Source organism: Mus caroli, unplaced genomic scaffold, assembly GCF_978045245.1.
Source record: "Mus caroli unplaced genomic scaffold, Mus_caroli_1 scaffold_6, whole genome shotgun sequence".
Lineage (NCBI taxonomy): Eukaryota > Metazoa > Chordata > Mammalia > Rodentia > Muridae > Mus > Mus caroli.
The window spans coordinates 125,699,387-125,725,090 of record NW_028227261.1 but is presented as its reverse complement, the minus strand read 5'-3'; the positions used below and the strand labels follow the sequence as shown (position 1 = coordinate 125,725,090).

The 25,704-nt window shown below is 36.6% G+C and overlaps 1 protein-coding gene across 7 annotated transcripts in view; it reads left to right on the top strand.

Moving 5' to 3' along the window:
• Epha7 (EPH receptor A7) overlaps positions 1-25,704 on the top strand; it is a 152,576-nt gene that overhangs the window by 104,607 nt on the left and 22,265 nt on the right. For 4 of the 7 annotated variants that reach the window (XM_021161337.2, XM_021161335.3, XM_021161340.3 and 1 more), the window contains exons 6-8: positions 18,223-18,347; positions 21,101-21,284; positions 25,183-25,291. In XM_021161337.2, coding sequence (XP_021016996.1) covers positions 18,223-18,347; positions 21,101-21,284; positions 25,183-25,291 — 418 coding nt within the window. The remainder of the gene's footprint in view (positions 1-18,222; positions 18,348-21,100; positions 21,285-25,182; positions 25,292-25,704) is intronic. The other 3 variants (XM_085839446.1, XM_021161338.3, XM_085839447.1) reach the window with 1 other exon arrangement.

The window sequence follows — 25,704 nt, the reverse complement described above, 5'->3', positions numbered from 1 at the left end:
CTAGGGAAACCCTGTTTATGACAAAAGTTTTGATACAGATGACTATAAAATAAATATTAGCCGGGTGTGGTGGCACACGCCTTTAATCCCAGCACTCCGGAGGCAGAGACAGGCGGATTTCTGAGTTCGAGGCCAGCCTGGTCTACAAAGTGAGTTCTAGGACAGCCAGGGCTACACAGAGAAACCCTGTCTCAAAAAAACAAAAAATAAAAAAATAAATATAAATATATTAATATAAGCCACTTGGTGGGAGAAAATATCAAATATATGTGAAACATAATGGAGTAGTGTTATTTACATATTCTAAAGAAGTAATAAGAAATCTTAATACAAAAATATGATGAAATTATTATCAAATGTGGAAAACGGAACCAAGAATGGCTAATAATTTAATAAATAAGTGTGGAAAAAAATGGGCCACATTGAAAGTCCATTTGAGGAGTGTCGAGAGATGGCTCAGTCAACACAGCGTGAACATGGAGCATGTCATCTCAATACCAGGATCTCTAGAGCTTGCTGGCCTCCCAGGTTAGCCAAGTAAGCAAGTGTCAGGCTCATTGAGAACCTTGTCCCATCCGCATTCCTCCCTCCTCCCTCCTACCTCCTGTCTCTCTCCCTCCTCCCTCCTCCCTCCTGTCTCTCTCCCTCCTCCCTCCTGTCTCTCTCCCTCCTCCCTCCTCCCTCCTCCCTCCTCCCTCCTCTCTCTCTCCCTCTGCCATCTCCTTCTCAGTTTTCCCTTCCTTCCCTTTTCTTCTTGTCCTAGTTAGGGTTTTACTGCTGTGAACAGACACCATGACCAAGGCAAGTCTTATAAAAACAACATTTAATTGGGGCTGGCTTACAGGTTCAGAGGTTCAGTCCATTATCATCAAGGCATCAAGGTGGGAGCATGGCAGTATCCAGGCAGGCATGGCACAGGAGGAGCTGAGAGTTCTGTCTTCATCCAAAGGCTACTAGTGGAAGACTGACTTCCAGACAACTAGGGTGAGGATCTTATACCCACACCCACAGTGACACACCCATTCCAACCAGGTCACACCTATTCCAACAAGGCCACACCTTCAGATGGTGCCACTCCCTGATCCAAGGATATACAAACCATCACACTTCTCAATTTCAAAATGTAGTCAATATTGTAGAATTTACAAATTTGTTCTAGATTCTATAGAATAAAAGTGTGATCATAACCTTTAAATAAAAACCTTTTAAAAATAAATGACCTCCAGGCAATCTCATTAAGCTTGAGAAAGTGTTCTCATGTTCCATATGACTTCAGTAAGTTGTGTGCAAACAAAGCCATGTATGGATTAATATTCTATTTTATTCCTTATTCTCTTGCCTTCAAATGAGATTTTTGGCAATTCCTTACATGAATTATAATATTTAATTATATAGAAATATATAATTAAAAAGATAATGTATAGGAACGAATAAGTATTGAAACTGATAAATAATAGTATAATCATAGTTTATTGCACTGAAATACATTATATGTTTATAATTATATGTAATATATTTGAAATGAAACACTGCTGATACAAATTCATACAAATGTGATATCTTCATTAAAATCTCTGTACTTGAAAATTCACTTTAAAAAATATACAATTAGTTTTTCTTCCAAAAATAGGAATTATTAGTTAGATATGGTGATATGCGTATAATAATTGATCGTATTACAAGAGTCCAAGACCAGCCTGAAACAAAAAGTGAATCTCAGTTAATTTTTTAATATTTATCTTTATATATAATGTATATAGCTATGTAACTTTTATGGAAGTTTTTATGGAAAGATATTCTTCAGTTTTAGAATGTTAAAAACTTATATTTGAATTAATATTTATTACTTCAGTACACGTATCCTTAACAAGAATAATGAGTAGATTCAAATTTAGCTACTTTAGTTTTCCCAGATATATCACCCCAACATGACGCAGAGTCCATCGTTAAAACCTTGGCTATATATTTTCATCTCTGCTTTCAAAATCTTAGAGTATTAAGACTCTCCTCAGCTGACATCCTTGAAGTTGACATCGTCCTGTGACTGAGTAGATAGCAGCAAGAAATTCAATTACGGCAAGTCAGCTCTGTCATTGCACCTGTCGGCTTGCACGGAAAATGATTTGTAAATTGGGCTTTATCTTTCCCATCCCATAAATCTGCTGTCCATAATTGACACTTGTCAACATAGATGAATAGTGGGAGAAAGAAAACAGAAAGTAAATGAGTGGCCCACCTGGGAAAACGATGTCTTGCTGCCTGTGGGAGTCATTTACAAACAGCAGTACCCAGGGGCCAGAGTTTGCATCCACAAGCAGGTGGCCAGCCATTTCCCCCTCAGAAGGAAGGTCCGGAGCTGAATCACAATGAACACAAAACACAGTAATGACAATTAACATTCAGCATTTTTTCCAAAGGATATAAATATTAGTTCCAAGAAAACAAGAGCCCCATTAGTGTGTTGAAGCCGAACGCTGCTGCTCATTTCTAAGTACCAGGTTAGTGTCTGACCTGACAGAATGCATTCATGAAGCAAGCATTTCGCCTGTCTAGGGAGTTGATATTGTCACTTGTTACACAATTCAGCATCACTTCAAAGTTGTTTGATACTAGTGTTGACAGATTGGTTTTTAAAAGACATAAAAACGATGATATTTTCTTTCAAATCTCAAAGAAGCAGGATTTCATAAAGATGATCTTGGGAACAGGCACTAACAACATATACATGACAGAAAAGCCTTCAGGTTGCATTTGCCTACAAGATGTACTTAAATTCACATCTTCTTCTAATGTTTATTGTAAATTTTGAAGCACTCAATTTTAAACAACCAATATTATTTCAAAAAATATATTAGTAATCTTATGATTCTAAAAAAATCAGTTTTTAAATTATCACACAAAGTATGATGGTTAAAATAAAAATATAAGTGCATAAATGTAAGTGATAACAGATTGAGCACTTTGCAAACTAAATTAACAAGTTGAATTATGGTTTCAAATCATTAGCTACACATCATTTTACACTCTCTTTCCCATATACCCAGCTTATCAACAATTCAGCCCTTTAAGTGTGCCCTTTTTGTTTTAAAATGTTTAACTTATTATAAAAACAATTTTTGAATTGCTGTGAACATTGCATTTCCAAATCATTGTCATTTTTATAATTTATAGCTATCTAACTTGAAAGCATAACATTTTCTTTACCCCTTTTGTTTCCAACAATCAGCATGAATAGAAAATTTATATTTCCTTCAAAGTGAGAGCAAAGCATTAGAAGTGGAGCGTGGGAGGAGGGTTATTTATCTTGCACACCTCCATCACAACTCGTCCTCGCCTGCATGGGCGGCTCAGGGAAATCTTTGTGGAGCTAGCTCATGTCTGCAGACATGAAGCATGGTTATGTTTATGATATGTTATAGGATTTTGGCTAAGAGGTAAGCCACTTCTCCATAGGGTGGTTATGTAATAGCTGATGTATAGATGCTGTAATGACACCTGGGACATTCTTACAGAATGATAAAACACTGAGTATTAACAATATAATGCAGAGATCAGCAGTCAAGGTCCGCTTGTCTTGAAATTCTGATCTTCCTCATTTAACGGCCTATATGTGCTAGCCAAGCTTTGTTCTTAATATATATGTTGTGTGTGTTATAAATCTATAAAATATGTAATACATATTATATTACATAATATGTATTATATAATATATAATATAATAATGCAACCTAAGAGTTGCATTAAAGCACTTTACTGCATCCAAGTAACAAAAAGAAAATGGGCTGAGCTTTAGAAAAGTTATTGTGTAGGAAATATAATAATGATTTGAGTCACATTTTCTATCACTTAGCATAACAAGTCTTTGAAAGAAAATTCACTATAATCTGAAAATACCAGACTATAATAAATATTCAGCATTTACAATACATTATGTAGTCAATATTATTCTTACATGAAAATGTGTGTTTATGAGTGATGTGTAAGTTTAGATAGCTTGTACAAAATCACGTTGTAAAGACAGTGAAATGATTCAGATGTAGGGATCTTAGCAACCAATTCTTTCATTCTAAGATTCAAGGAATGTTCCCAGTGGAAGGGAAAACTGATTCACCAAGTTATCCTCTGACTTCTAAGCATATGTCATGGCACCGGTGAGCCCAAATACACACACATGCATGACCTGAATAAATAAATATAAAATTTGTAACCATAGTTTCTATTAACAAACAGGATAGAAATTGGCCTCATTATAAAGTTTTAGCTAACATTGGGATAAAATAACAGAAATGGGTTGAATTTCTATTATGTATTGTTAAGTTAGTTTTACACTTCAATTTCTTCCTTCCCTAATTATTCAGGTTATTGACAAACCTTGCTTATTTTTCAAAAATCATTATTGTCACTTCTATCATTTCTATATTATGTACTAAGACATGAGGTTCCTAGCAGTCTAGCAATTGAGGTAAGGTGCCATAATTAATAAGTGAGAGTGCAATTCCTGAACATTTTGTTTATGCCTTCAAGTCCGATGAAGGCAGAAAGCACCTTCAGCCACACTAGAGTGACTTGAAAGTGGGATCTTTCCACTCTAGGATTTCATGCAATTATTCAACTCGATATTCATTATGTTGCTCATGTGTATGTAGCCATATGTTTATGTGTGTGTTGGTGACTGGGTTCTCTGTTATGTCTTTATGTGAGAAATAAGGCACCACACAGTTCCCCAAACTGGCTAGTGGGATGCAGAGTAACAGTAATTCCTAGTAGTTTCCAAAAATATTTGATGCATTAGTAGAAACATATATTGTATATTGTGATATTTTAATAAATCCATACATTGTGTAGTTTTATGTATTCCCTATATTCAATAACTTATTTTTAACAGTTTCATAATCCTTTTATCATTTTAAGTTATGTAGTGTGTTGTTATCAGTAGTCACATTGGTGATTATTTCTTAAAAATTGGTAGCCTAGCACCAAAGTTAGCATTCCTTATGTATCGTTTTAGTGGTGGAATTATAATGTACAAGTAAACTTTTGTTAAATATTCATCTTAGCTATATGAATATGTGCCTAAAGTTAACTGTCTTTTACCACTGGAGATTATGTATACACACACACACACACACACACACACAAATGCATGAATACATATACTAATATGCATATTATATAAGTATATGTGTATGTATATCATAGCTATATATGCATACATATATAATTCATAAGTCATATAATGCATACATGCATACATAGTTAATGTAAACATATATGAATCACATAATGCATACATATATGAATTACATACCTAAGTGTATATGAGGTAGATGTCTTAATTTCAGAAGAACTTACTTTAAAATATAGTAAAAAGCACTGGCTATTCAAAATAAATTCTTAATAAGTATCAACCACAGAATATATGACTTTCATTTTTCATTGATATAAGCAGTTTCTAAATAAAATACAGTACACTATTGCTTTGTTTGCCATCTGTGACACATTGAAACAGAAATGAGAGATGTCTTCATAAGTATTACAGAATTTTTCAGAGAGGGGACCACTGGAAAATATTTATTACTGGACAAAATGGAATATGTACTCATTTGAAAAAGAAATTGAGCATGTTGGTCACTGAACAGATTAGACGAACATCTGCAGAGAGATATTTGCAACATCAGTTATTGGGATGTGTCAGGACTGTGTAGTCAAAATGTGCCATTGTGATGTTGTGTTTTTATTTCTCTACTAATAAGGAAATAAAGATCAGATCTATAACATGAATTGACTAAATACTCATGTTGCTTTCTGCTAACCCCCGAGTCTTAAAATACTAGGGCATTGTTCATCATGAGGAGTTCATCATGTTGCAGCAAGTGAGATCGTAGAGTGAGCACGTAATGAACGTATACAGCCTCACATCTCGGGAAACAGAGAGATGTTGCCAAAGCCTGGTCACAGTTTATGAATAGTCTGCCAGTTTCAGGGAAAGGATGTCTAAAAAGGATGGTTAACCTAAAGTTAACCCTGAAATGGGAAAATAAGGAAGGGCCTCTTCTTATCTACAGGAAGTGCTAGTGGGATTTAAAACTATCAATCCCCCCCCCACCACCACCACCAAGTCCTAGTTGTATACCATCCACAACCCATGGGCTTTACCTACCCGAGACTTAGGCAACTCTGTTGGTTCTGTAGGACCATAATTTGAGACTAAGAATACAGGAGGGGGTTGTCAGATAAAGTGCATCATTTCCCTCTTCCCAGGCAGTGATGGACAGTGCTAGCTTCCTTCTTGCTATAGAGTCTTTTCTCAATTACACCTCTCCTGAATTTTTGGAATCACACACTCAGCTTTATTGCCCATCCTAGTGAATGAATAAATGAGCAATGAACAGATATCCAAGTGTACTGGAAACACAGGCTTTTCTGTCATAACTACAAAGCACTCCACATTGCCTTACCATTTTCTATGCGAGGAACGTGTGTGTGATGGCTGCTAGGAGCGGCCATATTGCAACTGCAAGAGAAAGGTAATAAGAGTTATATTTGTGTCCTCTTTATCAAATATATCAACTGTCAGCAGAATGCATTTTTATGAGAAAATCCAAACTTTAAACTACAGCTTCTTTTTTTATTAGATATTTTCTTTATTTACATTTCAAATGTTATCCCCTTTCCTGGTTTCCCCTCCAAAAACCCCCTATCCCAAACCATACCACCCACACCCCACTCACCAATGCACACACTCCAGCTTCCTTGTCATGGCATTCCCCTACATTGGTGCATCATGCCTTCACAGGACCAAGGGCCTCTCCTCCCATTGATGTCTGACATCTGTCTGCTACATATTCGGCTGGAGTCATGGGTCCCTCCATGTGTACTCTTTAGTTGGTGGTTTAGTCCTTGGGAGCTCTATTTTTGTTTTCTTACAGTCAAACAAATTCTACATCAGAGAACACCAGGTAATAAATGTGTTCCACTCCATAGGCTACATTTCTGTGTTACAGTTCTTCATTGTCATGTGTTAACACAGTGGCATCATAAACAGGAGGTAGAAATACATAGCCAATGGGTCAACTACTGATTATCTAATAAAAGGTGAGACTAGAAGTATTATCTCCTCAGTACTTGTCTCCTCATTGATTTTGCCCACATTTCTTTTGTGGGTGAGAGTATGTGCCATGCTTGTATGGCATATATGGAGTATACACATGCATGTATGCCAGAGCATGCAGAGGAGAGTGTTTGGTGTTCTGCTCTTTTGCTCTCCAATTTGTGCCTTTGAAGGAGGGTCTTTCGCTGAGCCCAGAACTAGTCTGGTTTCACTAGCAAGTCCCAGTGACCTCCTTTACAGACGTGTGTGAATACAGCTGCCTTTTTATTCAAGCTTCTGGGGATTTGAACTTAGGTCCTCGAGGCCTGCAAGGTAGTGTTCTTACCAGTCTCCCCAGAGTCATTTTTAGCTATTAAGATGGTGGTACTTCTTTGCTGGCCAAAACTCGTTTTGAATAAAGAAAACATTCCTTATACAATAGAAATAATGGGGCAGGCCAAGCCACAGGCAGAAGCTGATCTGGGTAGGTTTTTGGCTGGGGATGGCAGACTGTTGGGAGGATCTAATGAGGAGGGGATAGTGGGGAGAAGCTTTTGAGAGAAGGGGCCAGAGAGGAGGATCCACTGAGGGGGAGCCAGTGAGGAGGGTGCACAGAGAAGTAGCCTGTGAGATCCTAATTTCTGTTTCGGTGAATCTGTATGCACCAGTAATCATTAGTTCTTATCCATTATGTCTTCCTCTTTCATTGTTTGTTTGGCCTAACTACTGTTGGTTTTGAGACACATTAGATTTCCTCATCCTTTTTTGTACACATATGATAGTATAACAGTATTCAAGAATGAGTAGTTTGTCAGCCAGTTAAGCAATCAGCTTCTTAAGTGAGTCTTTCTTTAGGGAGGTGATGTCCAAGATAAAAAACAATTACTTATGAATTAATATCTGAAGCAAAGCCTATCCAAAATTGGTAACTTTCCCTACCTGGTATTTGTTGCAAACTGTATTTTCTAAGTGGACTAAAACAAGTGACTCCTGGGTATAAGCAGCCACTTGAGATAATATGTCTTAATCTCCTCTGAAACTAAAATATTGCATAGACAATTAACGCCCTGCCCCCTGGCGCTATCACACGTGGGAGGAAATCCAATGCAGTTTTTAGCTATGGCATTCTTGGTGGAAGCTTTTGCCTTGTGACACAATAGCTATAAAGTACAAGGTACAAACATACACATGGCATATTTACCAGACTGTAGGAAACTATTTCTTTTGCACTCAGTTTTCATAATAAGTATTAAATCTAGACTGGTATTGAGGACTATCCCATAAGCCACATGGATGTTTATATTTCTATAAACAAATGGACCAATTGAGATGGTGACTTTTCTTTTTTTCTTTTTTTTTTTTTTACAATTCTTTTTTTTTATTACGTATTTTCCTCAATTACATTTCCAATGCTATCCCAAAAGTCCCCCATAGCCCCCCCACTTCCCTACCCACCCATTCCCATTCTTTTGGCCCTGGCATTCCCCTATATTGGGGCATATAAAGTTTGCAAGTCCAATGGGCCTCTCTTTCCAGTGATGGCCGACTAGGCCATCTTTCGATACATATGCAGCTAGAGACAAGAGCTCCGGGGTACTGGTTAGTTCACCATTTGTTCCAACTATAGGGTTGCAGATCCCTTTAGCTCCTTGGGTACTTTCTCTAGCTTCTCCATTGGGAGCCCTGTGATCCATTCAATAGCTGACAGTGAGCATCCACTTCTGTGTTTGTTTGGCCCCGGCATAGTTTCACAAGAGAGAGCTATATCTGGGTCCTTTCAGCAAAATCTTGCTAGTGTATGCAATGGTGTCAGCGTTTGGAAGCTGATTATGGGATGGATCCCTGGATATGGCAGTCTCTAGATGGTCCATCCTTTCATCACAGCTCCAAACTTTGTCTCTGTAACTCCTTCCCTGGGTGTTTTGTTCCCACTTGTAAGAAGGGGCACAGTGTCCACACTTTGGTCTTCATTCTTCTTGAGTGTCATGCGTTTAGCAAATTGTATCTTATATCTTGGATATCCTAAGTTTTGGGCTAATATCCACTTATCAGTGAATACATATTGTGTGAGTTCCTTTGTGATTGTGTTACCTCACTCAAGATGATGCCCTCCAGGTCCATCCATTTGGCTAGGAATTTCATAAATTCATTCTTTTTAATAGCTGAGTAGTACTCCATTGTGTAAATGTACCATGTGACTTCAACTCATCTTTCTAGTTAACATTAAAGCGGCAAGGCTGTATCTCTTCTGAGCCCCTTGCTTGTTCCTCTGCCTCTTCCTCCTGTTCCCGCCTTTCTTCCGTCTCAGTTTCTCTTGACGTAATCAATGTGGGCTAGGATGTGAAATTTAAATCAGATGACTTCTGTGACAATGATTGAAATAATAAACTGATAATCGGAAGTGAACAATACTGAAGTGTTATATTTTATTATCTGAGTATAATACAGTCTTCCATCCCTTATAAAACCTGACAACATCTTCAACTGAAAATGTTACTCGGGCCTGTAAGAGGTCGTTATCAGTGTGCTTCTACATGTGTGTAAGGTCCATTTGTATTTTTAGAAGGGGCTTGGGTAAGAGCCAAGGCTTTATATACTTAGTGATAAAATCCATTCTGTAAATATTCTGTCTTTAAAGCAAGGCAAACTTTAATAGTTGACTCTATAAATAAGGCAGCGGATAGCTTTAGAGTCACAGAAAGTTAGAAATGGAACCAGATTTTTCTGACGGGCTTATCAAAGAAGTGGTTTGAAAATTCCTCAAGAGTTTCCTCAGCAGTGAAAAGTGGATTCGCTGGGTCTTTATTTGCGATACCACGTATTGTATGGCATTTTTTGAAATGGGCGTATCTTGATGATCTTCTCCCCATTAGAGTAATTTTATTTTGTTTTTACTAGGAAGGATCCATTTGAAATGACTTAAAATTTGGACTTTAGTTTTCTGTCTTACTCGTAGTGACAATTAGGTCATTTACTTGACAAAACTATAAATGTATTATTTGCTTACCTAACAAGGTCAGAATTTGTTATGAAAGGCGGTGGACTCACACCTGAAAATGACAATGCAAGTTCCTGACCACACTTGAAAAGAATCGTTCTCAAACCCAGCTGTGCATCTCCGTGCCAGTGCATTCATCTACGCATGTGAAAGACACCCATGCCAGAACAGGAATTTAGAGTATCTGATTTTAGAAGAGAATTATTCTGGAAGGGGTCCCAGACATCAGTTAATACAAAAATAAATAAATATTTTTTGCTACATGCAGGAAGTGATTTTCCATATTTAAAAGCAATTAATTTCTACTACTACATTTCTAATACATTTCTACTACTATCTATTTGTATCTATTTCTATTTACATCTCAGAATCCCAAGCACTGTGCGGTTAATATTATTGCTCAAGATCACACAACAAAGATGCTCTGAACCCCAATGCAAAGCCAGAGGGTTGACTCGTAACCTCACTCTTCTGTCTGCACTCTATACCAACATTCAAGAAACATCAGAAGAATTGAGGCAAGGAAACATAAATACATGTGTGGTTCCTAGCAACAAAAATTATATATTAGCTGGAGTAGAGGGAAATGGTGTATTAACTAGTTGTTACTTAAGGCAGATAACCTGAAAATCATGAGCCCAATCTTTAACCTGGGTGGATACTGCCTACACATTAGCTTATAGATAGATAGATAGATAGATAGATAGATAGATAGATAGATATAGATATAGATATTATACATACAATGCCACAACCTCTTTGATAACTGATTTGGATGTGTATTCTACTACTAAAACAGGAAGTTACAACTTATAAGGCTAAAAGCAAAATATTTTGTTGTTTGCCCCTATACTGTAGCCAAAAGATTTGCTGGCACCTGGCTTACATTGTCTCCACTGTGTTTTGCAGACTAACTATGTGTGTGCATTCCTACTTTGGTTTTTGTTTTGAGTTAAGGTTTCCTTAATGGGTATATACTATGTAGTTCAGTTGATGGAGTGTGATATGGTGTTGCATACAGGTGACCTCAGGATTCAGGAAGCAGGTACTAGAGGATGGGGTGTTCAATGTCATCCTCAGCTACATAGTAGGTTTAAGACCAACCTAAGATACTTGGGACCCTGTTAGAGAAATGCAACTAATTTTTTAGAAGGCAGGAGGTCAGACTTTATTATCCATCATCTCTGTAGTCCATAGAATTCTTTACACTATACTCTACTATTATACTATAATCACTTGTGGAAAAATTACATGCACAAGTTCTGAATGAACAGAGTTCGCATCCAAAAATCAATAGGAATGTGAATGGTGATTTGCTATGGGGCATTTTAATATAACAGTGAAGGGCACTTGACCAATACTGTAGTTGTTTGAAAAGACACTGCTACTCAAAATGTCAGTATAGAAAAGATAAGTAGCTTTTCTCAGAAGGAAAGCATGCTGCTTTCACCAAGAAATTTTGCTAAGAAAAAATAATATATCACTTAAGCAACATACAAAAGAGGGACTTAAGGTACGGCCAGTGTGTACCTGAAACAAGCCTTCTCAACAAACGATGGAAACTGCCCTTGAGTTGTCAGGCTGTGCCTTACAGGGCACCTGCTCTAGAATGCTTGGAATAAGAATGACTTGAGTCCTTGTCTCCTTTTACAACAGTAATTCTAAGTGAATCTTGACACTTGGCTCATCTTGTCTCTCGATCATAGAGCCTTATCTTAGAGAACTCTAAAATATTACAGAAAAAAAATTCATTCTCCTTAGAAAATTTGTATTAACTAACTGGTACCTGGGCAGTTTTATTCATCTTAATTTATTACTGACTGTGGTAGGAGTTTCTCATGCTCATGAGTGAGGATGTAGGCCAATAAACGTGGCATCTTTGTGTATGAATGCCAACAGCTGATAAAAAGTACTGCAGGTCTGCACATGATAAATTACTCAGCTCCTGAAGGGCTGCAGAAAGAAACATCAAGATTCCAAAACAGTCATTAAAATGATACCCTGCAGATTTTTTAAATACTCCATATATTTGGGCTTACGTTAACTAAAGAGTGCTTACTTTAACAAAGATATCTTTAAAACACAAAATGTCAGGCAGAGAGGTTCACTTTTACTTTTGTGCTTTTAAAGTGATGTGGTGTATGCGTGCCCTTGCCATTTAAAAAGGGATGCTATTTTTTAATCTCTACTTGGTCTACCGTCTTCAGATACCATCAGGTGTACAAGCATTTATTTTTTTTTTAAATTTTTTGCATGGCTTATACCCACAGTGTTTCCACATCCCCTTGTTAGCTTCTTACTCACTGGGGTCAGAATCTCTATTATAAATGAATTAAAAGGAAAAAGGGTATTTTGGCTCATGGTTTTGGGTATTCTGCCCTCATCATGGTCATCTCTGTTGATTCTGTGCTTGTGGAGAGGCACAGAATTATGGTGGATGAAGCATGTGGCTGAGGATTCTGACAATAGTGCAGACAGGAAGCAAAAAAGAGGGTGGGCAGGCTGGGAGGGGGGATGGGAGGAGGAAGGATGGAAGGGAGGGGAAGGAAGGAAGGAAGGAAGGAAGGAAGGAAGGAAGGAAGGAAGGAAGGAGGAAGGAAGGAAGGAAGGAAGGAAGGAAGGAAGGAAGGAAGGAAGGAAGGAAGGAAGGAAGGAAGGAAGGAAGGAAGAGAGAAAGACAGAACAAAAGACAGAAAGACCAGGACTAGGTGCTGCTTCAAAAGCATGTCCCCACTGACCTACTTCTCCTAGAGATGCCCCAGTATATAGAGTTTCCAGCACCTTCTGGAACACATGGGAACTCTAATTATGCTTCTACTGCCTACTCTCAGGAGAGCAATTACCTAGGAATTCTAGAGAAGAAAAGTTGATTCTCATTGATATATTGACAGATCATTTCTGTAATTATTGCTTTAAAGACGTGTAGTTCTGATCAATCTGTGCAGCAGGCATTGACCAGGTCTGAAATGGCTGGCTTAGCTTCTGCATGCACTCGAGGAGGGGCTGGCTTAGCTTCTGCATGCACTCGAGGAGGTGTCTAACCAGGACGCAATTCTCCCCAGCTTTGTTGAGTAAACATCACGCTCACTTTTCCATGGAACTTCATGTTGTAGTCATGGCTCCCGTGAAAAATACCAGCTCATTTCATACTGATTTTTTTCTGGCTACTTGTTATACAATGACATAGGTTTATTTTAGCCGAAAAGCACCCTTCCCTCCACCCAGATAATTCACAGACTATTAAACACTGCGATCTTGATTGCTGCCAACTCAACTGTCTTTAATCTTTTTTATGATTTAAAATATTTTAGTGACTGTATATAATATGCTATTAACCCTTCCTAGGCAGTTAAAGCTCAGTGCTTAGTAAGATCATGTGTTGACACTGTATACATACACCTACATGTCCCAGAAATCAATTTGCTATATACAGAATACAATGTTGGAACATTATACTTAGGCACTAGTCCTCTGTAAGTGAAATAAATTATATGTGTTTTTGTTAATTTTAAAATGTGAAAACAAATACTGTTAGGGCATAGGAAGAAAGCTAAATATAATATAATGAAATACTAAGGTAGAATGGCGCATGGACCTTTTACTTCAAAAGATGCTTAAAATTAAATTCTGTATTTACAATGCATACTGACAAAAGTGTTTAGTGAGAGAAAATTATTGTGTTATTCTACAATATTATAGTACGCAGAGTTCTAAAGAGCCTTCACTTCTCCCTATTGAATCATCTAATGGAAACTTACAAATGCCAAAAGAATTAACAAGTATGCATGCATGCCCATAGGTCATTTCATACTTGTTGATTGATCTTTCTTCATTGCCCTGCTAGAAGTATTGATGAATGTCTACTCCGTTCCTTGACATAAAGTTAGAAAATATGTCTAGATAAAACAATGACCTCTATAAATAAAGTACTTTTAAAAATCCAAGACAGAAACAAAATTCAAGAGTTTCACTAAAGTTCTTCCACACACAAAGTTTCTTCCTATTGTGGAGTGGAATGCCTCCCTATAAAATGTTGTGCTGGGGGCTTAAGTTCAAAATTATCCATAGTACATTTCACGGTAGTGTCTGACAGGCACATCATGATCTATGCAATCACTACCCTTGTCAATAGGTATTAAAAGGGGAAGTGCACAAACTTTCTTTACTATTGCTGTGATGAGAAATTACCATAAAATGAGTAACCTAAGGCTATTTGTTTTATAACCAATATTTGTTGAGTTAGAATTCTGAAAGAGTTTCATTCAGCTCAATCCTTTTTTTCTCACAGTTTCGTCAGGCTGTAAGCTCATCTGGGCTAGCCTCCCTGCCTGCCAGCCTGCCTGCCTTCCTCCCTGTCTGCCTGCCTGCCTGCCTGCCTGCCTCCCTGTCTGCCTGCCTGCCAGCCTGCCTGCCTTCCTCCCTGTCTGCCTGCCTGCCTGCCTGCCTGCCTTCTTTTCTTTTCCCTTCCTTCTTTCCTTTTATTTTCTGCTCATAGATTTGTAATTTGGGAAGCTTTACGGGGAAAAAATATCCATGCTCATTCAATTCTTTGGCACTTCATAAAGGGCTGCAGTATGCATCTCTCTGCTGCCAGCCAGGGTCCCCCTCCATATCTTCTTGTGTTTCCCACTATTGTTGTGCTGTCTTACCTCAACACAAATCACCAACCCTAGCTGGATCACTGACCCAAGCTGGACCATCTTTCCATATTAAAGTTTCTAGTTTTTCTTTCAGCTTCAGTGTCCTGTGTGGTGTCACCATAACCCCTACTGTGTTTTCAAGTAATTTTTTTCTCTACTACATGGAGAAAAATTTTTCTATCCATGCATGTACATGCAAGCCTTCATACATGCACATACACACACATACAAATAGGCATGCTTAACATTTTTGCAAGACAAAAATGAAGGCCTTGTTCTGTAATCTAAATGATGTGACTTTGAAATTGAATCAGAAGTTAAGATAAAAGATTATATTTGGCTGTATAGATATCAAACTGTATAAAGTAACTCTTGGTTTAGCTTTATATGTCAGTAATCCATCCTGGTTAGAGATTATAAATCCAAAACTTGATTTTACCAAATCAAAACATACTTTTCTGCCTTATTTTACTTTGAATTTCTGGATTCATAAAAATCACCAATTTTGTTATCGTGCTATTGAGATTTACAATATTTATCGATGGAAACCGTGCCTTGATTTCCTAAGATCATATGTTAATTATCATTTAGTATAGATTCCAAATACAGGTAACAGTCTGCTACATGGCTTGGTATTGCATGGTGTATTTTATATCTTTCCCATGCTTCAGAAGAATTTTTGAACACCAAGAAAATTGCATCCCTCTCCCTAGTTCAAATCATGCTATTTGAATATTTCCATACATGGAGGTGGGAAATGTACCTGTGAATCATTCCATACAAACTCTGCTAAAGGTTGTTAGATAGCTTCCCCATGTTAATACTTCCTAACAGACATTTCCAAGTCCATATTATTGCTTACTGCTTATTAGTTTCACATCAGTTCCAATTGAATTATATATTGATTTCATTTTAATAAGTATGGACATTATAAATTAGTGTCATACCATGCAATTGGTTGTTAAATGTTATGTAATTTCGTTTTAGATTTCATCTTCAGAAATGAACCATGGGTTATAATTAACTGAGCATTTGACGTGAGTAGATATACTGTGTTTCAGAAAGTAGATTAGATATGACACGGTAACCACACAGTGCATTGTGTTTTAGCATCAGCTCACCTAGGACTCTCTTATATCAATTACTTTGTAAACTGACCTTCTTGGAATCTGACTAGTTCAGAGTTCTCTGTGTTTATAGATGGTATACGTTGGCGGCGCCTGTCTTCTATGCCTAAAGTAGTAGAACTTGGGGAAAACATTACCAGTTATTCTGAACCAAAACCCTGCATTTGAAGGGCTTTTCTTTTGCATGACTCCCTATTCTCAAGTGTCAGTTGCTAACACTTCTGTCTATGCCCTCTGAAAGCATGTGCCTGAATATACTGTCATCAGAGGTTTTAAAGTCAAATAGGTGTATGAAAAGATCAGTGTGTCCCTTGTGGGTGTGGCTTCCTGTGCAAAAGCAGAGACATCTGTTGTGGCATGGTGAACCATTAGTGCAATAGGGTGAATTTCAAAATATTACACATTTCAAAGGGTTTTTGGCACCCTTTCTCCCATATCCTCAATTATCATAATTATATCTGTAAAAGTTCTTTTACAGTTTCAAATAGCGAGTGTAATTTTAGTGTAACTTTCAAAACTCAAGTGTTCTTTTACAGTAGAGCTTCCTCCACGTGGCAGGAACTAAGCAAGGTGTATTTATAGCCCACATTTTCTCCAGAGCACTGGGAATCCAAGGCTTCCCGTGTCTTTCAGTTTTGAGAAGGCAACTAAGAGCTTAAGCAGTCACTGAAAACTACAGTGTGTGATGCATGCGATTTGAAAGTAGACGGAAGTCTTAAATGTGTTAAACAATGTCACCCATTCCTTCCCAACTTGATTTCACATAGCACAGCTAAATTATATGCAGTGATCACACAGCAGTGTGTGCAGTATTTCCACCTGGGCTGTGTTCTAGGTTTCAAAGGAGACTTTTGAAACGCCAAATGCAACAGGACCTTCTTGTTGGTTGGGGTTTATGCTTTCTGAGGCCATGGAGGCCACTCACACATCTCACTTTCTGAGCTGCTCTAAGCCTGGTCTTCCTCAATTTAGAGATAGGTTTTCATAACTGCTGCAAAGGAATAAATATTGTTGAAAATGGGTTTCTTATTGCAAATTTGTTTCATTGCAAATGTACCAGATATGCATTTACCTGTAAATACAGTCTACAGAAAACCTCACCTGAATTTTCTTCAAGCAAAAGACATTCCACTTAATGTGCCTAGTAATTTTATTTTTATTAATGTGGGCAAAAATGGCAGTCATGAATCTTTCTTGCCCTTCCTTCAAAACCGCAAAACATAGAATATGTGCAAAATGTGTTTTCCAGACATTGATGCAAGAAAGTATCATGAAGTAGAAGAAACAAAAAGCCACAGGGATAAACATCAGAAATTTGCTTAAATGGCTTTGGTCCCGTATAATTGCTTTTCTGTCAGCAGGATTATTAACAATTTTGGACATCTGAAAATTAAATTAACAGCCTTGAAAATATTTTACAGAATGAGATAGAGCATGATCCATGAAACATAATGACCCCAGTGAAACTCAGCCAAGTCGGCGCAGCTACTCACTTAGGCAGAGGGGACGAGTAGTAAATCATCACCGAGCAAATTGGACAGAGCAAATTAGCTTACTGAATTCCAAAGCCTGGGCTACCAGAAAGAGGATATGCCTCTAATTAGAACGAAGGAACTCAACGCATACTATTATCAGCAAAGAGAGAGAAAGCAACGCCTTAGCTTTGAACTGCCTCCATAGAGACTCACGAGTCAGGGTTACAGGGGTGCATTACGTATGTCAGGGTATAAAGCCGATGGTATTCCATGCCCAGCTTGACATGGGAGAAGTTGCACACACTCTAGCGCGTTCACCTAATGAAGTGTAAAACTTCTCACCAAAGTTAGTTGCTATTCGTTCAGAATACATATACGGGGACTGAAATATATATGTACATCCACATACACAAATGAAACATAAAAACATTTTAAAGTGTGTACCCTTTAAGTGAAGTTTCTGCTTCATGAACTTTTATTTCTCTACGGTATTCTGATTTTTATTTCGTTTGAAAAATGTATTTTTGTTTTGTGTAAAATAAATATTTGGACTTGGTTTATCACTGGAGATTAATCTGAAATCATATTTTCTAGCCTTAATTAGCATTCATTTGCTTAATTGTCATCCTCAGCCCCATGATTTTCGTTTTTCAGCAACTTGAACAATGCTATCTTCTGCTGTTTGCACTTTCATTTAAATTCCTATTAAGGTTTATGAACAGTAATAAGGTCCTGTTTGAATATTCATTAGCTTTTGAATTGTGAGCTATGAAAAGGTGCTTTCTTTTACCTTAATGAAACTGGCACAGCATGGGACTGATCAGTTGTGACATTTGATTTGAGGCACCCGGTGAATTCTCTCATTGTTTATTGACACATCTTGTCCAAACAGCTCCCTCGCAAGTGAGTGGAGTCATGAAGGAGCGAGTACTGCAGCGGAGTGTGGAGCTTTCCTGGCAGGAACCGGAGCATCCCAATGGAGTCATCACGGAATATGAAATCAAGTATTATGAGAAAGTAAGTGTGAGAGAGTGGTGGTGCGAACAGTGCGGTGCCTGACACCATCCAACTGCGCTGCATGCAGTCCTGGGCATTCCACTACTATTCGGAGCTACTTCAGGATCCGTAGTTACTATTAATAGCCATCACCACCACCTCTGGTTTAGGCTTGCGACCAACAGCTCTATTGGTTGGCTTTCTGTGTCACACAAGTGAGAATATTGTACTCGTAGCGGATTTTTTTCAGGTTTTTTTTTTTAATTTAATTATTCGATAGAGTGCTTTGATGACACAGACACTAATCAATCCTATACATTTTGAACAGTGTCCCTTTCAGTCGATTTGTGTGCTTAATGACACTTTAATTTAGGGCTTTCATAGGACTGATGTTTTCAAATACTGTTGTAATAGCTGATGATATTATGCATAATATGTATATAATATCCTCCAACACTAAGATTGTGATGATGTTATTCCATTCCTTAGATTCTCTAGCATAAATACAGAATTATTATGCCTTATGGCTCTTTTTCTATAGAAAGTCTAAAACCCATATGGTGCTCCTTTCTATACTCTCCATAGAATGACCAATTATTAATATAGAAAGAGTCTTTCCATAAGAACCTATTCATCCATGTCTTGTTTAGAAAGGATGAAACTATCAACCTTATTTACTAACACTTATGTGAGTTTCACCACACAGAAACACATCACTCAATTTAAAATGCAGAAACTACCACTAGTAAATAGTATGACCATAATTGTAATAAATGATACTATATACATTTAATGCAGTTAGGTGAATGCTCCAGTACATGAAACTACTTCACTATTTAGACATGATTATAAAAATAAGTCCTAATATTTTGGCAAGGTTTGGGAATGATCAACTTCGTTAAAATGTGTACAATTCAAGGCAATGGCACTCCACACGAGGTAAGGAAAACCAATATGGGAAGTGTCGGTGCTCGTGTTAAAATACCTTGGCTTACGATTTTCATTCTGATTTGGTTTCTTCTTGGCCCCAGCTGCATTTTTATGCCTCAGCTTTGTAACAAAAAGCACATTTCTTGTCCCATCAAATGTGCTTAACGGGGATCATTGTCTTTAACGCTGCTTTTGTTATGTCTGTTACACCGTAATCCCTAATAGTTATGGTCCTTCCAGAAATTGGCAGAATTTAAAGTCAATAAAGCATATTTTACAGTACAATGTGGCAGAGTTTCTCACAGGGAATCTGCAATCCTTTGCAAATCTTTACTCTGAAATAAGTGCATTCAAATTGCTGGGGTTTATTTGCATGAAAGAAACAGAATATATTTACAGCCAGTAATGTGGAAATAGGCAGTTATTGGAATGCAGCATTGGAATGGCCGAGCTGTGCTGAGTGAAGACACAGGACCTGTGCGTTGTTGCTCACTGACTGAATCTCTCTAGCTCTGCTCAGATATAATTCAACTGTCTATGAGTACATATATAATATCCACGATCATCTTTATAAATGGTTATACGGATAGCTATCATGAATCATCTCAATAAAGTTAGTCTGAGTTTATTTCTACTTTTAGAAGTATCAGTGTAAAAATAAATAAATCAAGGTGGTATTTTCAGATTTTAGCAAATAATTTTAACAGTGGTACTTTATAGACAAATTCATAAACTATCCAAAACTGTATACTTAAAAACATATAACTTGACCGGGCGATGGTGGCACACGCCTTTAATCCTAGCACTCGGGAGGCAGAGGCAGGTGGATTTCTGAGTTCGAGGCCAGCCTGATCTACAAAGTGAGCTCCAGGACAGCCACGGCTACACAGAGAAACCCTGTCTCGAAAAAAAAAAAAAAAAAAAAAAAACCATATAACTTTTTCAACTTGTGTTCATAAATAGCTTTTAAAAAAAATCGCATCAAATGAAAATTCAGCTGTTACTCTTTTAAAATATTGTTTTCAAGAGATTTTATGTGCTTGAATTTTCATATTTAATTAATTCTTAAGCTTATCTCATAAATGTATAAAAATGTCATATATGTATATAAAATGTGCTTAACACTTATAAGATTTCAAATGATATATATACATATATACATACACACACACACACATATATATATATACATATATAAATACATATATCTTACTGCTTTAATGAACTTTGCAAGCCTTGTTATTTACATTTGATAAGTGTGTAAATAAAATTAAATTTAAGATAATGCCACAACCATAATCCACATTACTCTCAGATTGAAAGTTATAATTTGAAAATTGTACTAGGTACTGTTCTGTGGGTTGTTTCCTTCCTTTTCATTGAGAGTAACTGGTGAGTCACTATTGTTGTAGTGTTTAGCTGGATTTCTTAATTTGATAGGTTGCTTGATTTTTTTAGTACATGAATTTTGTCATCTAAATATCACTCAGAAAAATATTTGAAAGAGCTAGATTGCTATATGAAGTCCTGTACTAAGCCAGAGGTTTCCTGGATGTACCTGCATTTTACTTAATAGAGAAATGTGGCCAAAAAGTTGTGGCTGTTATGCCCTGTCCCAACACTGCAAAAGTCCAAACATTGTGATCATCTTAATGAAATTACTTCTCTTTGAAAGGTATACAACAAAGGCATGTTTTCATTGCATTTTATTTTGTCTCAGAAACAGTCTTACAGCATTTCAGAAGGTTCACTGTAACCTCAGTTAAACAAAAGCAATGCAGTGCATTAAAATCAATGATCAGAATCAACTGCCAAATAAATTCTCCCTGTAAATATCATTGCAGGATCAACGGGAAAGGACGTTCTCAACACTCAAAACCAAGTCCACCTCCGCCTCCATTAATAATCTGAAACCGGGAACAGTGTACGTTTTTCAGATCCGGGCGTTCACTGCTGCCGGTTATGGAAACTACAGCCCTAGGCTTGATGTTGCCACACTTGAGGAAGCTTCAGGTAAAATGTTTGAAGGTAATTACAATCTTTGGTTCAGATTCTTCACTTTATAAATGGTTCTTGGTTTGGGGTTTCTTTTTCCCTTTTTTTATTGAGGGTGGTGATTTTTCATCAAAAATAATTTTTGTATCTAAAAATGAATATACATGAACATAATGGAACATAAAGGCCACTCATCAAAATAATTACTAAATATATCTTTATTCAACAGTATTCAAACGTTATGATATCAGTCTTTTAAGTATATACTGCATTTATTTATTTATTAAAAAGGAAATAGGAAACACATGTAGGCATCATTCAGTTTGTGTGTTGACATAAGGCCTTGTTGTTACTTGAAGGGTGTGCATCAAATAGACACTTTTACATAAAGACACCAAAAGGGTGACTTGATAGGTAATAGTTTACTATCCGTGGTTTTGACGTAATCAAAACTCTATGCTTCTAGCAATGGTCTCCAACCTTGAGGATCTGGAAACTCATGTCTCTTTTATTTGGACTCTCTCTCTTTTTTTTTTTAAACTTTTGTTATGAATTATTTCAGTTATAGAGAATATGAAGTATATATGAAATATATATGAATATCCTGGAACCCTGCACTCATCCTAAAAATATAACAGGCTCAGTGATTTTTAAGCCCCTTTATCAATTGTTCATGGTTCACAATGGCTATGTTACATGTCACATATAAACCATTACAGCTTAAGATGTAAGTTTCTTCTCAGACTGTACTTGGGGAACTGGGAGAACAGCGTATGGTCATTCTTCAGCTGGCCTAAGACCTTGGTGTATTTCCACATTTGGGAGTTCTTACCTCCTCCTGGTGTGACTGCTTAGATGCCGTGTTCACCCTGTGTTTCTACACTGTTGCCCCTTTGTCATTCTAGTATTCCACTAAAATTTTTAAACAAAAGTGAATGAAAACCACGATATCACTTTCTTCCTTTAGCTTTCAAAAAGCTTTTAAAGTGACAAAGCTTTGATCAGAATTATTTTGACTTCAGAAAAAAATTATCACTTTCAAATGAGAGAATAAATTGATAAATGAGCTTTGTATAAATTGAGGCTTGGTAAATTTGCTAGCCATAATATCTTCTTTAAAATATTATATTTTAAAATAAATAACAAAATGTATATATTAAATTAATATGAACCATCCATCATTTATAGAGAATTGTCTATGTAAAAGTATCTGGTGAAAAAAAACTCGCCAGAATGTGGTACTATGTGTTGGATGCTGTTTAGTTTTGCCAGTATCATTTATTCTGGAATATAGAATAGCAAAATTAAGAATATTTACATTTACTAACTCCCAAACATTTGTAAATTTAGACAAAGAATTTATTTATTGAATCTGACTATTCATTAATATCATTTTCACTGTTTTAATGGAAGTAACTAAGACTTAAAAAGTAAGGTTAAGTGTCAGATACTGAGTAGTCATGTGAAATTAATGTTAAAGTGGTATTTTGTATTAGAAACCTTATGGTAATTCTTATTATTATGATATCCTCTTCCATTAAGATATAAAATTGAAGAAAGATTTTGACTTGTCAGTGCCCACTGTACTCGTTGCTGCATAGAAGTCACTCAATGAATAAGAAATGCACAGATCACACCCACCTGGACTAGGTTATCAGCATAAATCAGTGCTCTGAGATAGGTGTGAGAAATCTCTCCTTGGTGCATCCCTGTGTTATTCCAGATGCACTCGTCTGTCCCTAAATGCTGGGACAGTAGTTTCCACATCAAATTTATTATGTATTTTTTATTAAATTAAATTTCTACATATAAAATAGTGTGGATAGTGCATAGTTTGAAGTTTTTAAAGGTCTCATTGTTTAGCCAAATCATTCTCAGCAATTTCTTTTTCTTAGAAGCACTTTTACACTTCTATTGAGGAACTCTTAAAATTTTGGGTTTATGTTAAAACACCGTAATACTCTCACCTCCTTTAGGCATTAGTGTAATGTCATTAGGCCACTGAGCTTCTGAAAACTCTGATATAGTGCACTTATAAGCAAATGAAAGTGTAAATAAACAACAGTATATTCATATTATGGGAAAATAATGCTGGTCTTCCCGATTTCCTGGAAAGCTCTTACGGACCCATAGGAATGCCCAGTCTAGTCCCTTTGAGATATGCTGACTCAGCATGCGTGTTACTCTAAGGATTAAGTGCACATAGAGATGTGAGGAATTTTAAGTGTCCCTAATCTAATCTTAGTGGAAAGGTGTGCCAAGTTTATAAATTCTGGCCATATGGTTGACTAATAGAAATCACAATGCACTATTACCTCTCAAGAAATGGTGATGTGCTATGCTCAGAAACAAGACAGAAGGGAAGATTCTCTCCCTCGAAGAGGTCACTTAGACACTGTTCAAACAGAAATTAAGAGACTATACCATTGCACGTGCATCCCCAGTTTCCCTTCTACTTATTCAAATTACTGGCTTTGCAGTTGTTAAAAGATGGTCTTCTGATTATGGCCTCAATGGTTCCATCTGAAATGGTCTATCCTCGACAAAGACGAAAATATTAATGATTCAGGTCAACTATTGAAAGACTAAGGTTCGACACTAAGTAACCACATGTGAATAAACATTCATAAATGTTCAGCTGAGCTCAGTGTTTCCGTTGGAGTGCTGCCTGAAAGGCTAAGGGAAGAACTGAGCCTTAGACAAGCAGAGAATTGACCCCTTGGGATCGCGGAATACAAAGTATTTCTACACTTGGGTGCATAATTGTTTCCTTTCCAGTGAGAATTATTTCACTCTGTATCTTCTCTGTCTACGTAAAAAGCCAGATAGAGATACAAATAAGCAAACAGATAAATAAGGAGGAAAACAACTAAACTAAAAGATATGCTTTCTTAGTCATAAGCATATTAGACTCTAGCTCAGCATTTAGAACTTAAAGGTAAAATAACCTTTTCTTTGGTTAATTCTCTAGAGGCAGATCAGCAGGTGACAAATTAAGGAGAGTGTTTAATACACACAATCAGAAATTGTATGACTAGATATCTCTGTAGTTTTCCTGTATGATATAGTAGCTTTCTCTTTTGGGAAGTTCTCAGATGGCAACAACATGGGTTAAACAGACAAAATCATTTTAGGAGTTGGTGCTTATGGCTGAAGCAAGGCAGTTCTGCATATATAATATCTTCTGCTCTAGAGACACAGTCCCTTGTCACCAATAAGAAAGAGTAATGTTTTCCATTGCGCCTTGTATGAAAGATTATAGTTGTTGACTACTTTAGAAGTAGGAAAATTATATTGATTTGAGTTTATATGTTACACACTTGTATTTTTGGATGTAAATTTTCATTGTATGTTGTTTCTATCTATCTATCTATCTATCTATCTATCTATCTATCTATCTATCTATCTATCTATCTATCATCTATCTATGTATCTATCATCTATCTATCTATCAATCTATCTATCATCATCATCTATCTTGGTAATGATAATGCAGTGCTATAAATAAGGCATAACAATAATTACAGAGTTGGGAGTGATAGGCTCATGTTTCTTGAAGGATCCTGAGTCACATGCTGCTTTAGGGGAAATGACTCATGGGCTTCTCCGCATAGAGACTGTAGAGACCAGCTAAACAGCTATAAATGATCTTAGGAGAGTCATTAGTATGTATAAGAAAGACTACAATTCAATAATTGTAAGATAATTTTAACTAGTTGGAAAAGTTTGCTTATCATTAATATATTATTGCCTGTCTAATCTCGCACTTCCTTAAAATTCAAAAATAACCATTTGTGTAAATTTATATTGTTACTTAAAATGAATTTGCTTGAAATTCAAAATAAAGTAAATGATTTGAATTGTTTTTTATTCAGCCTTTCATGTTCCTCCTAGCAGTGAGTGGGTCTGAGCCTCTGTTTTCTGTTTGTAGCGACAGCAGTCTCCAGTGAACAGAATCCTGTCATCATAATTGCTGTAGTGGCTGTAGCAGGGACCATCATCTTGGTGTTCATGGTGTTCGGCTTCATCATTGGAAGAAGGTAAAGCAAAGAGTCTTCTAGTATTTGATATAAATTATGTTGATTTCCCAAAAGTGCCAACCATTCATCCTATTAGAATGTCAATAACAAATGTGAGCACTTCTTTTCTGATATAAGTATTAAATGTCAGTTCATTGCTTTTATTTTCCCCAAATCGATATATATTATGAATATACAATGTATATTATGTATATTTGATGACTGCCTTCAGTATAAAGTGAATGATTGCTACAATTAATATTAGGTGAACGTAAATTTGTTACCTTCAGTTATTTTCATAATAAATACAAAAAAAAAAACTAGGGAAAAATTTACTCTTTGGCTGTGTTTTTTCAAATTTTGTGAAAACCATTTAAGAATTGTATGCTTGTCTAGTAAAAATATAAAAATGAATATTAACTGATAAATCCAAC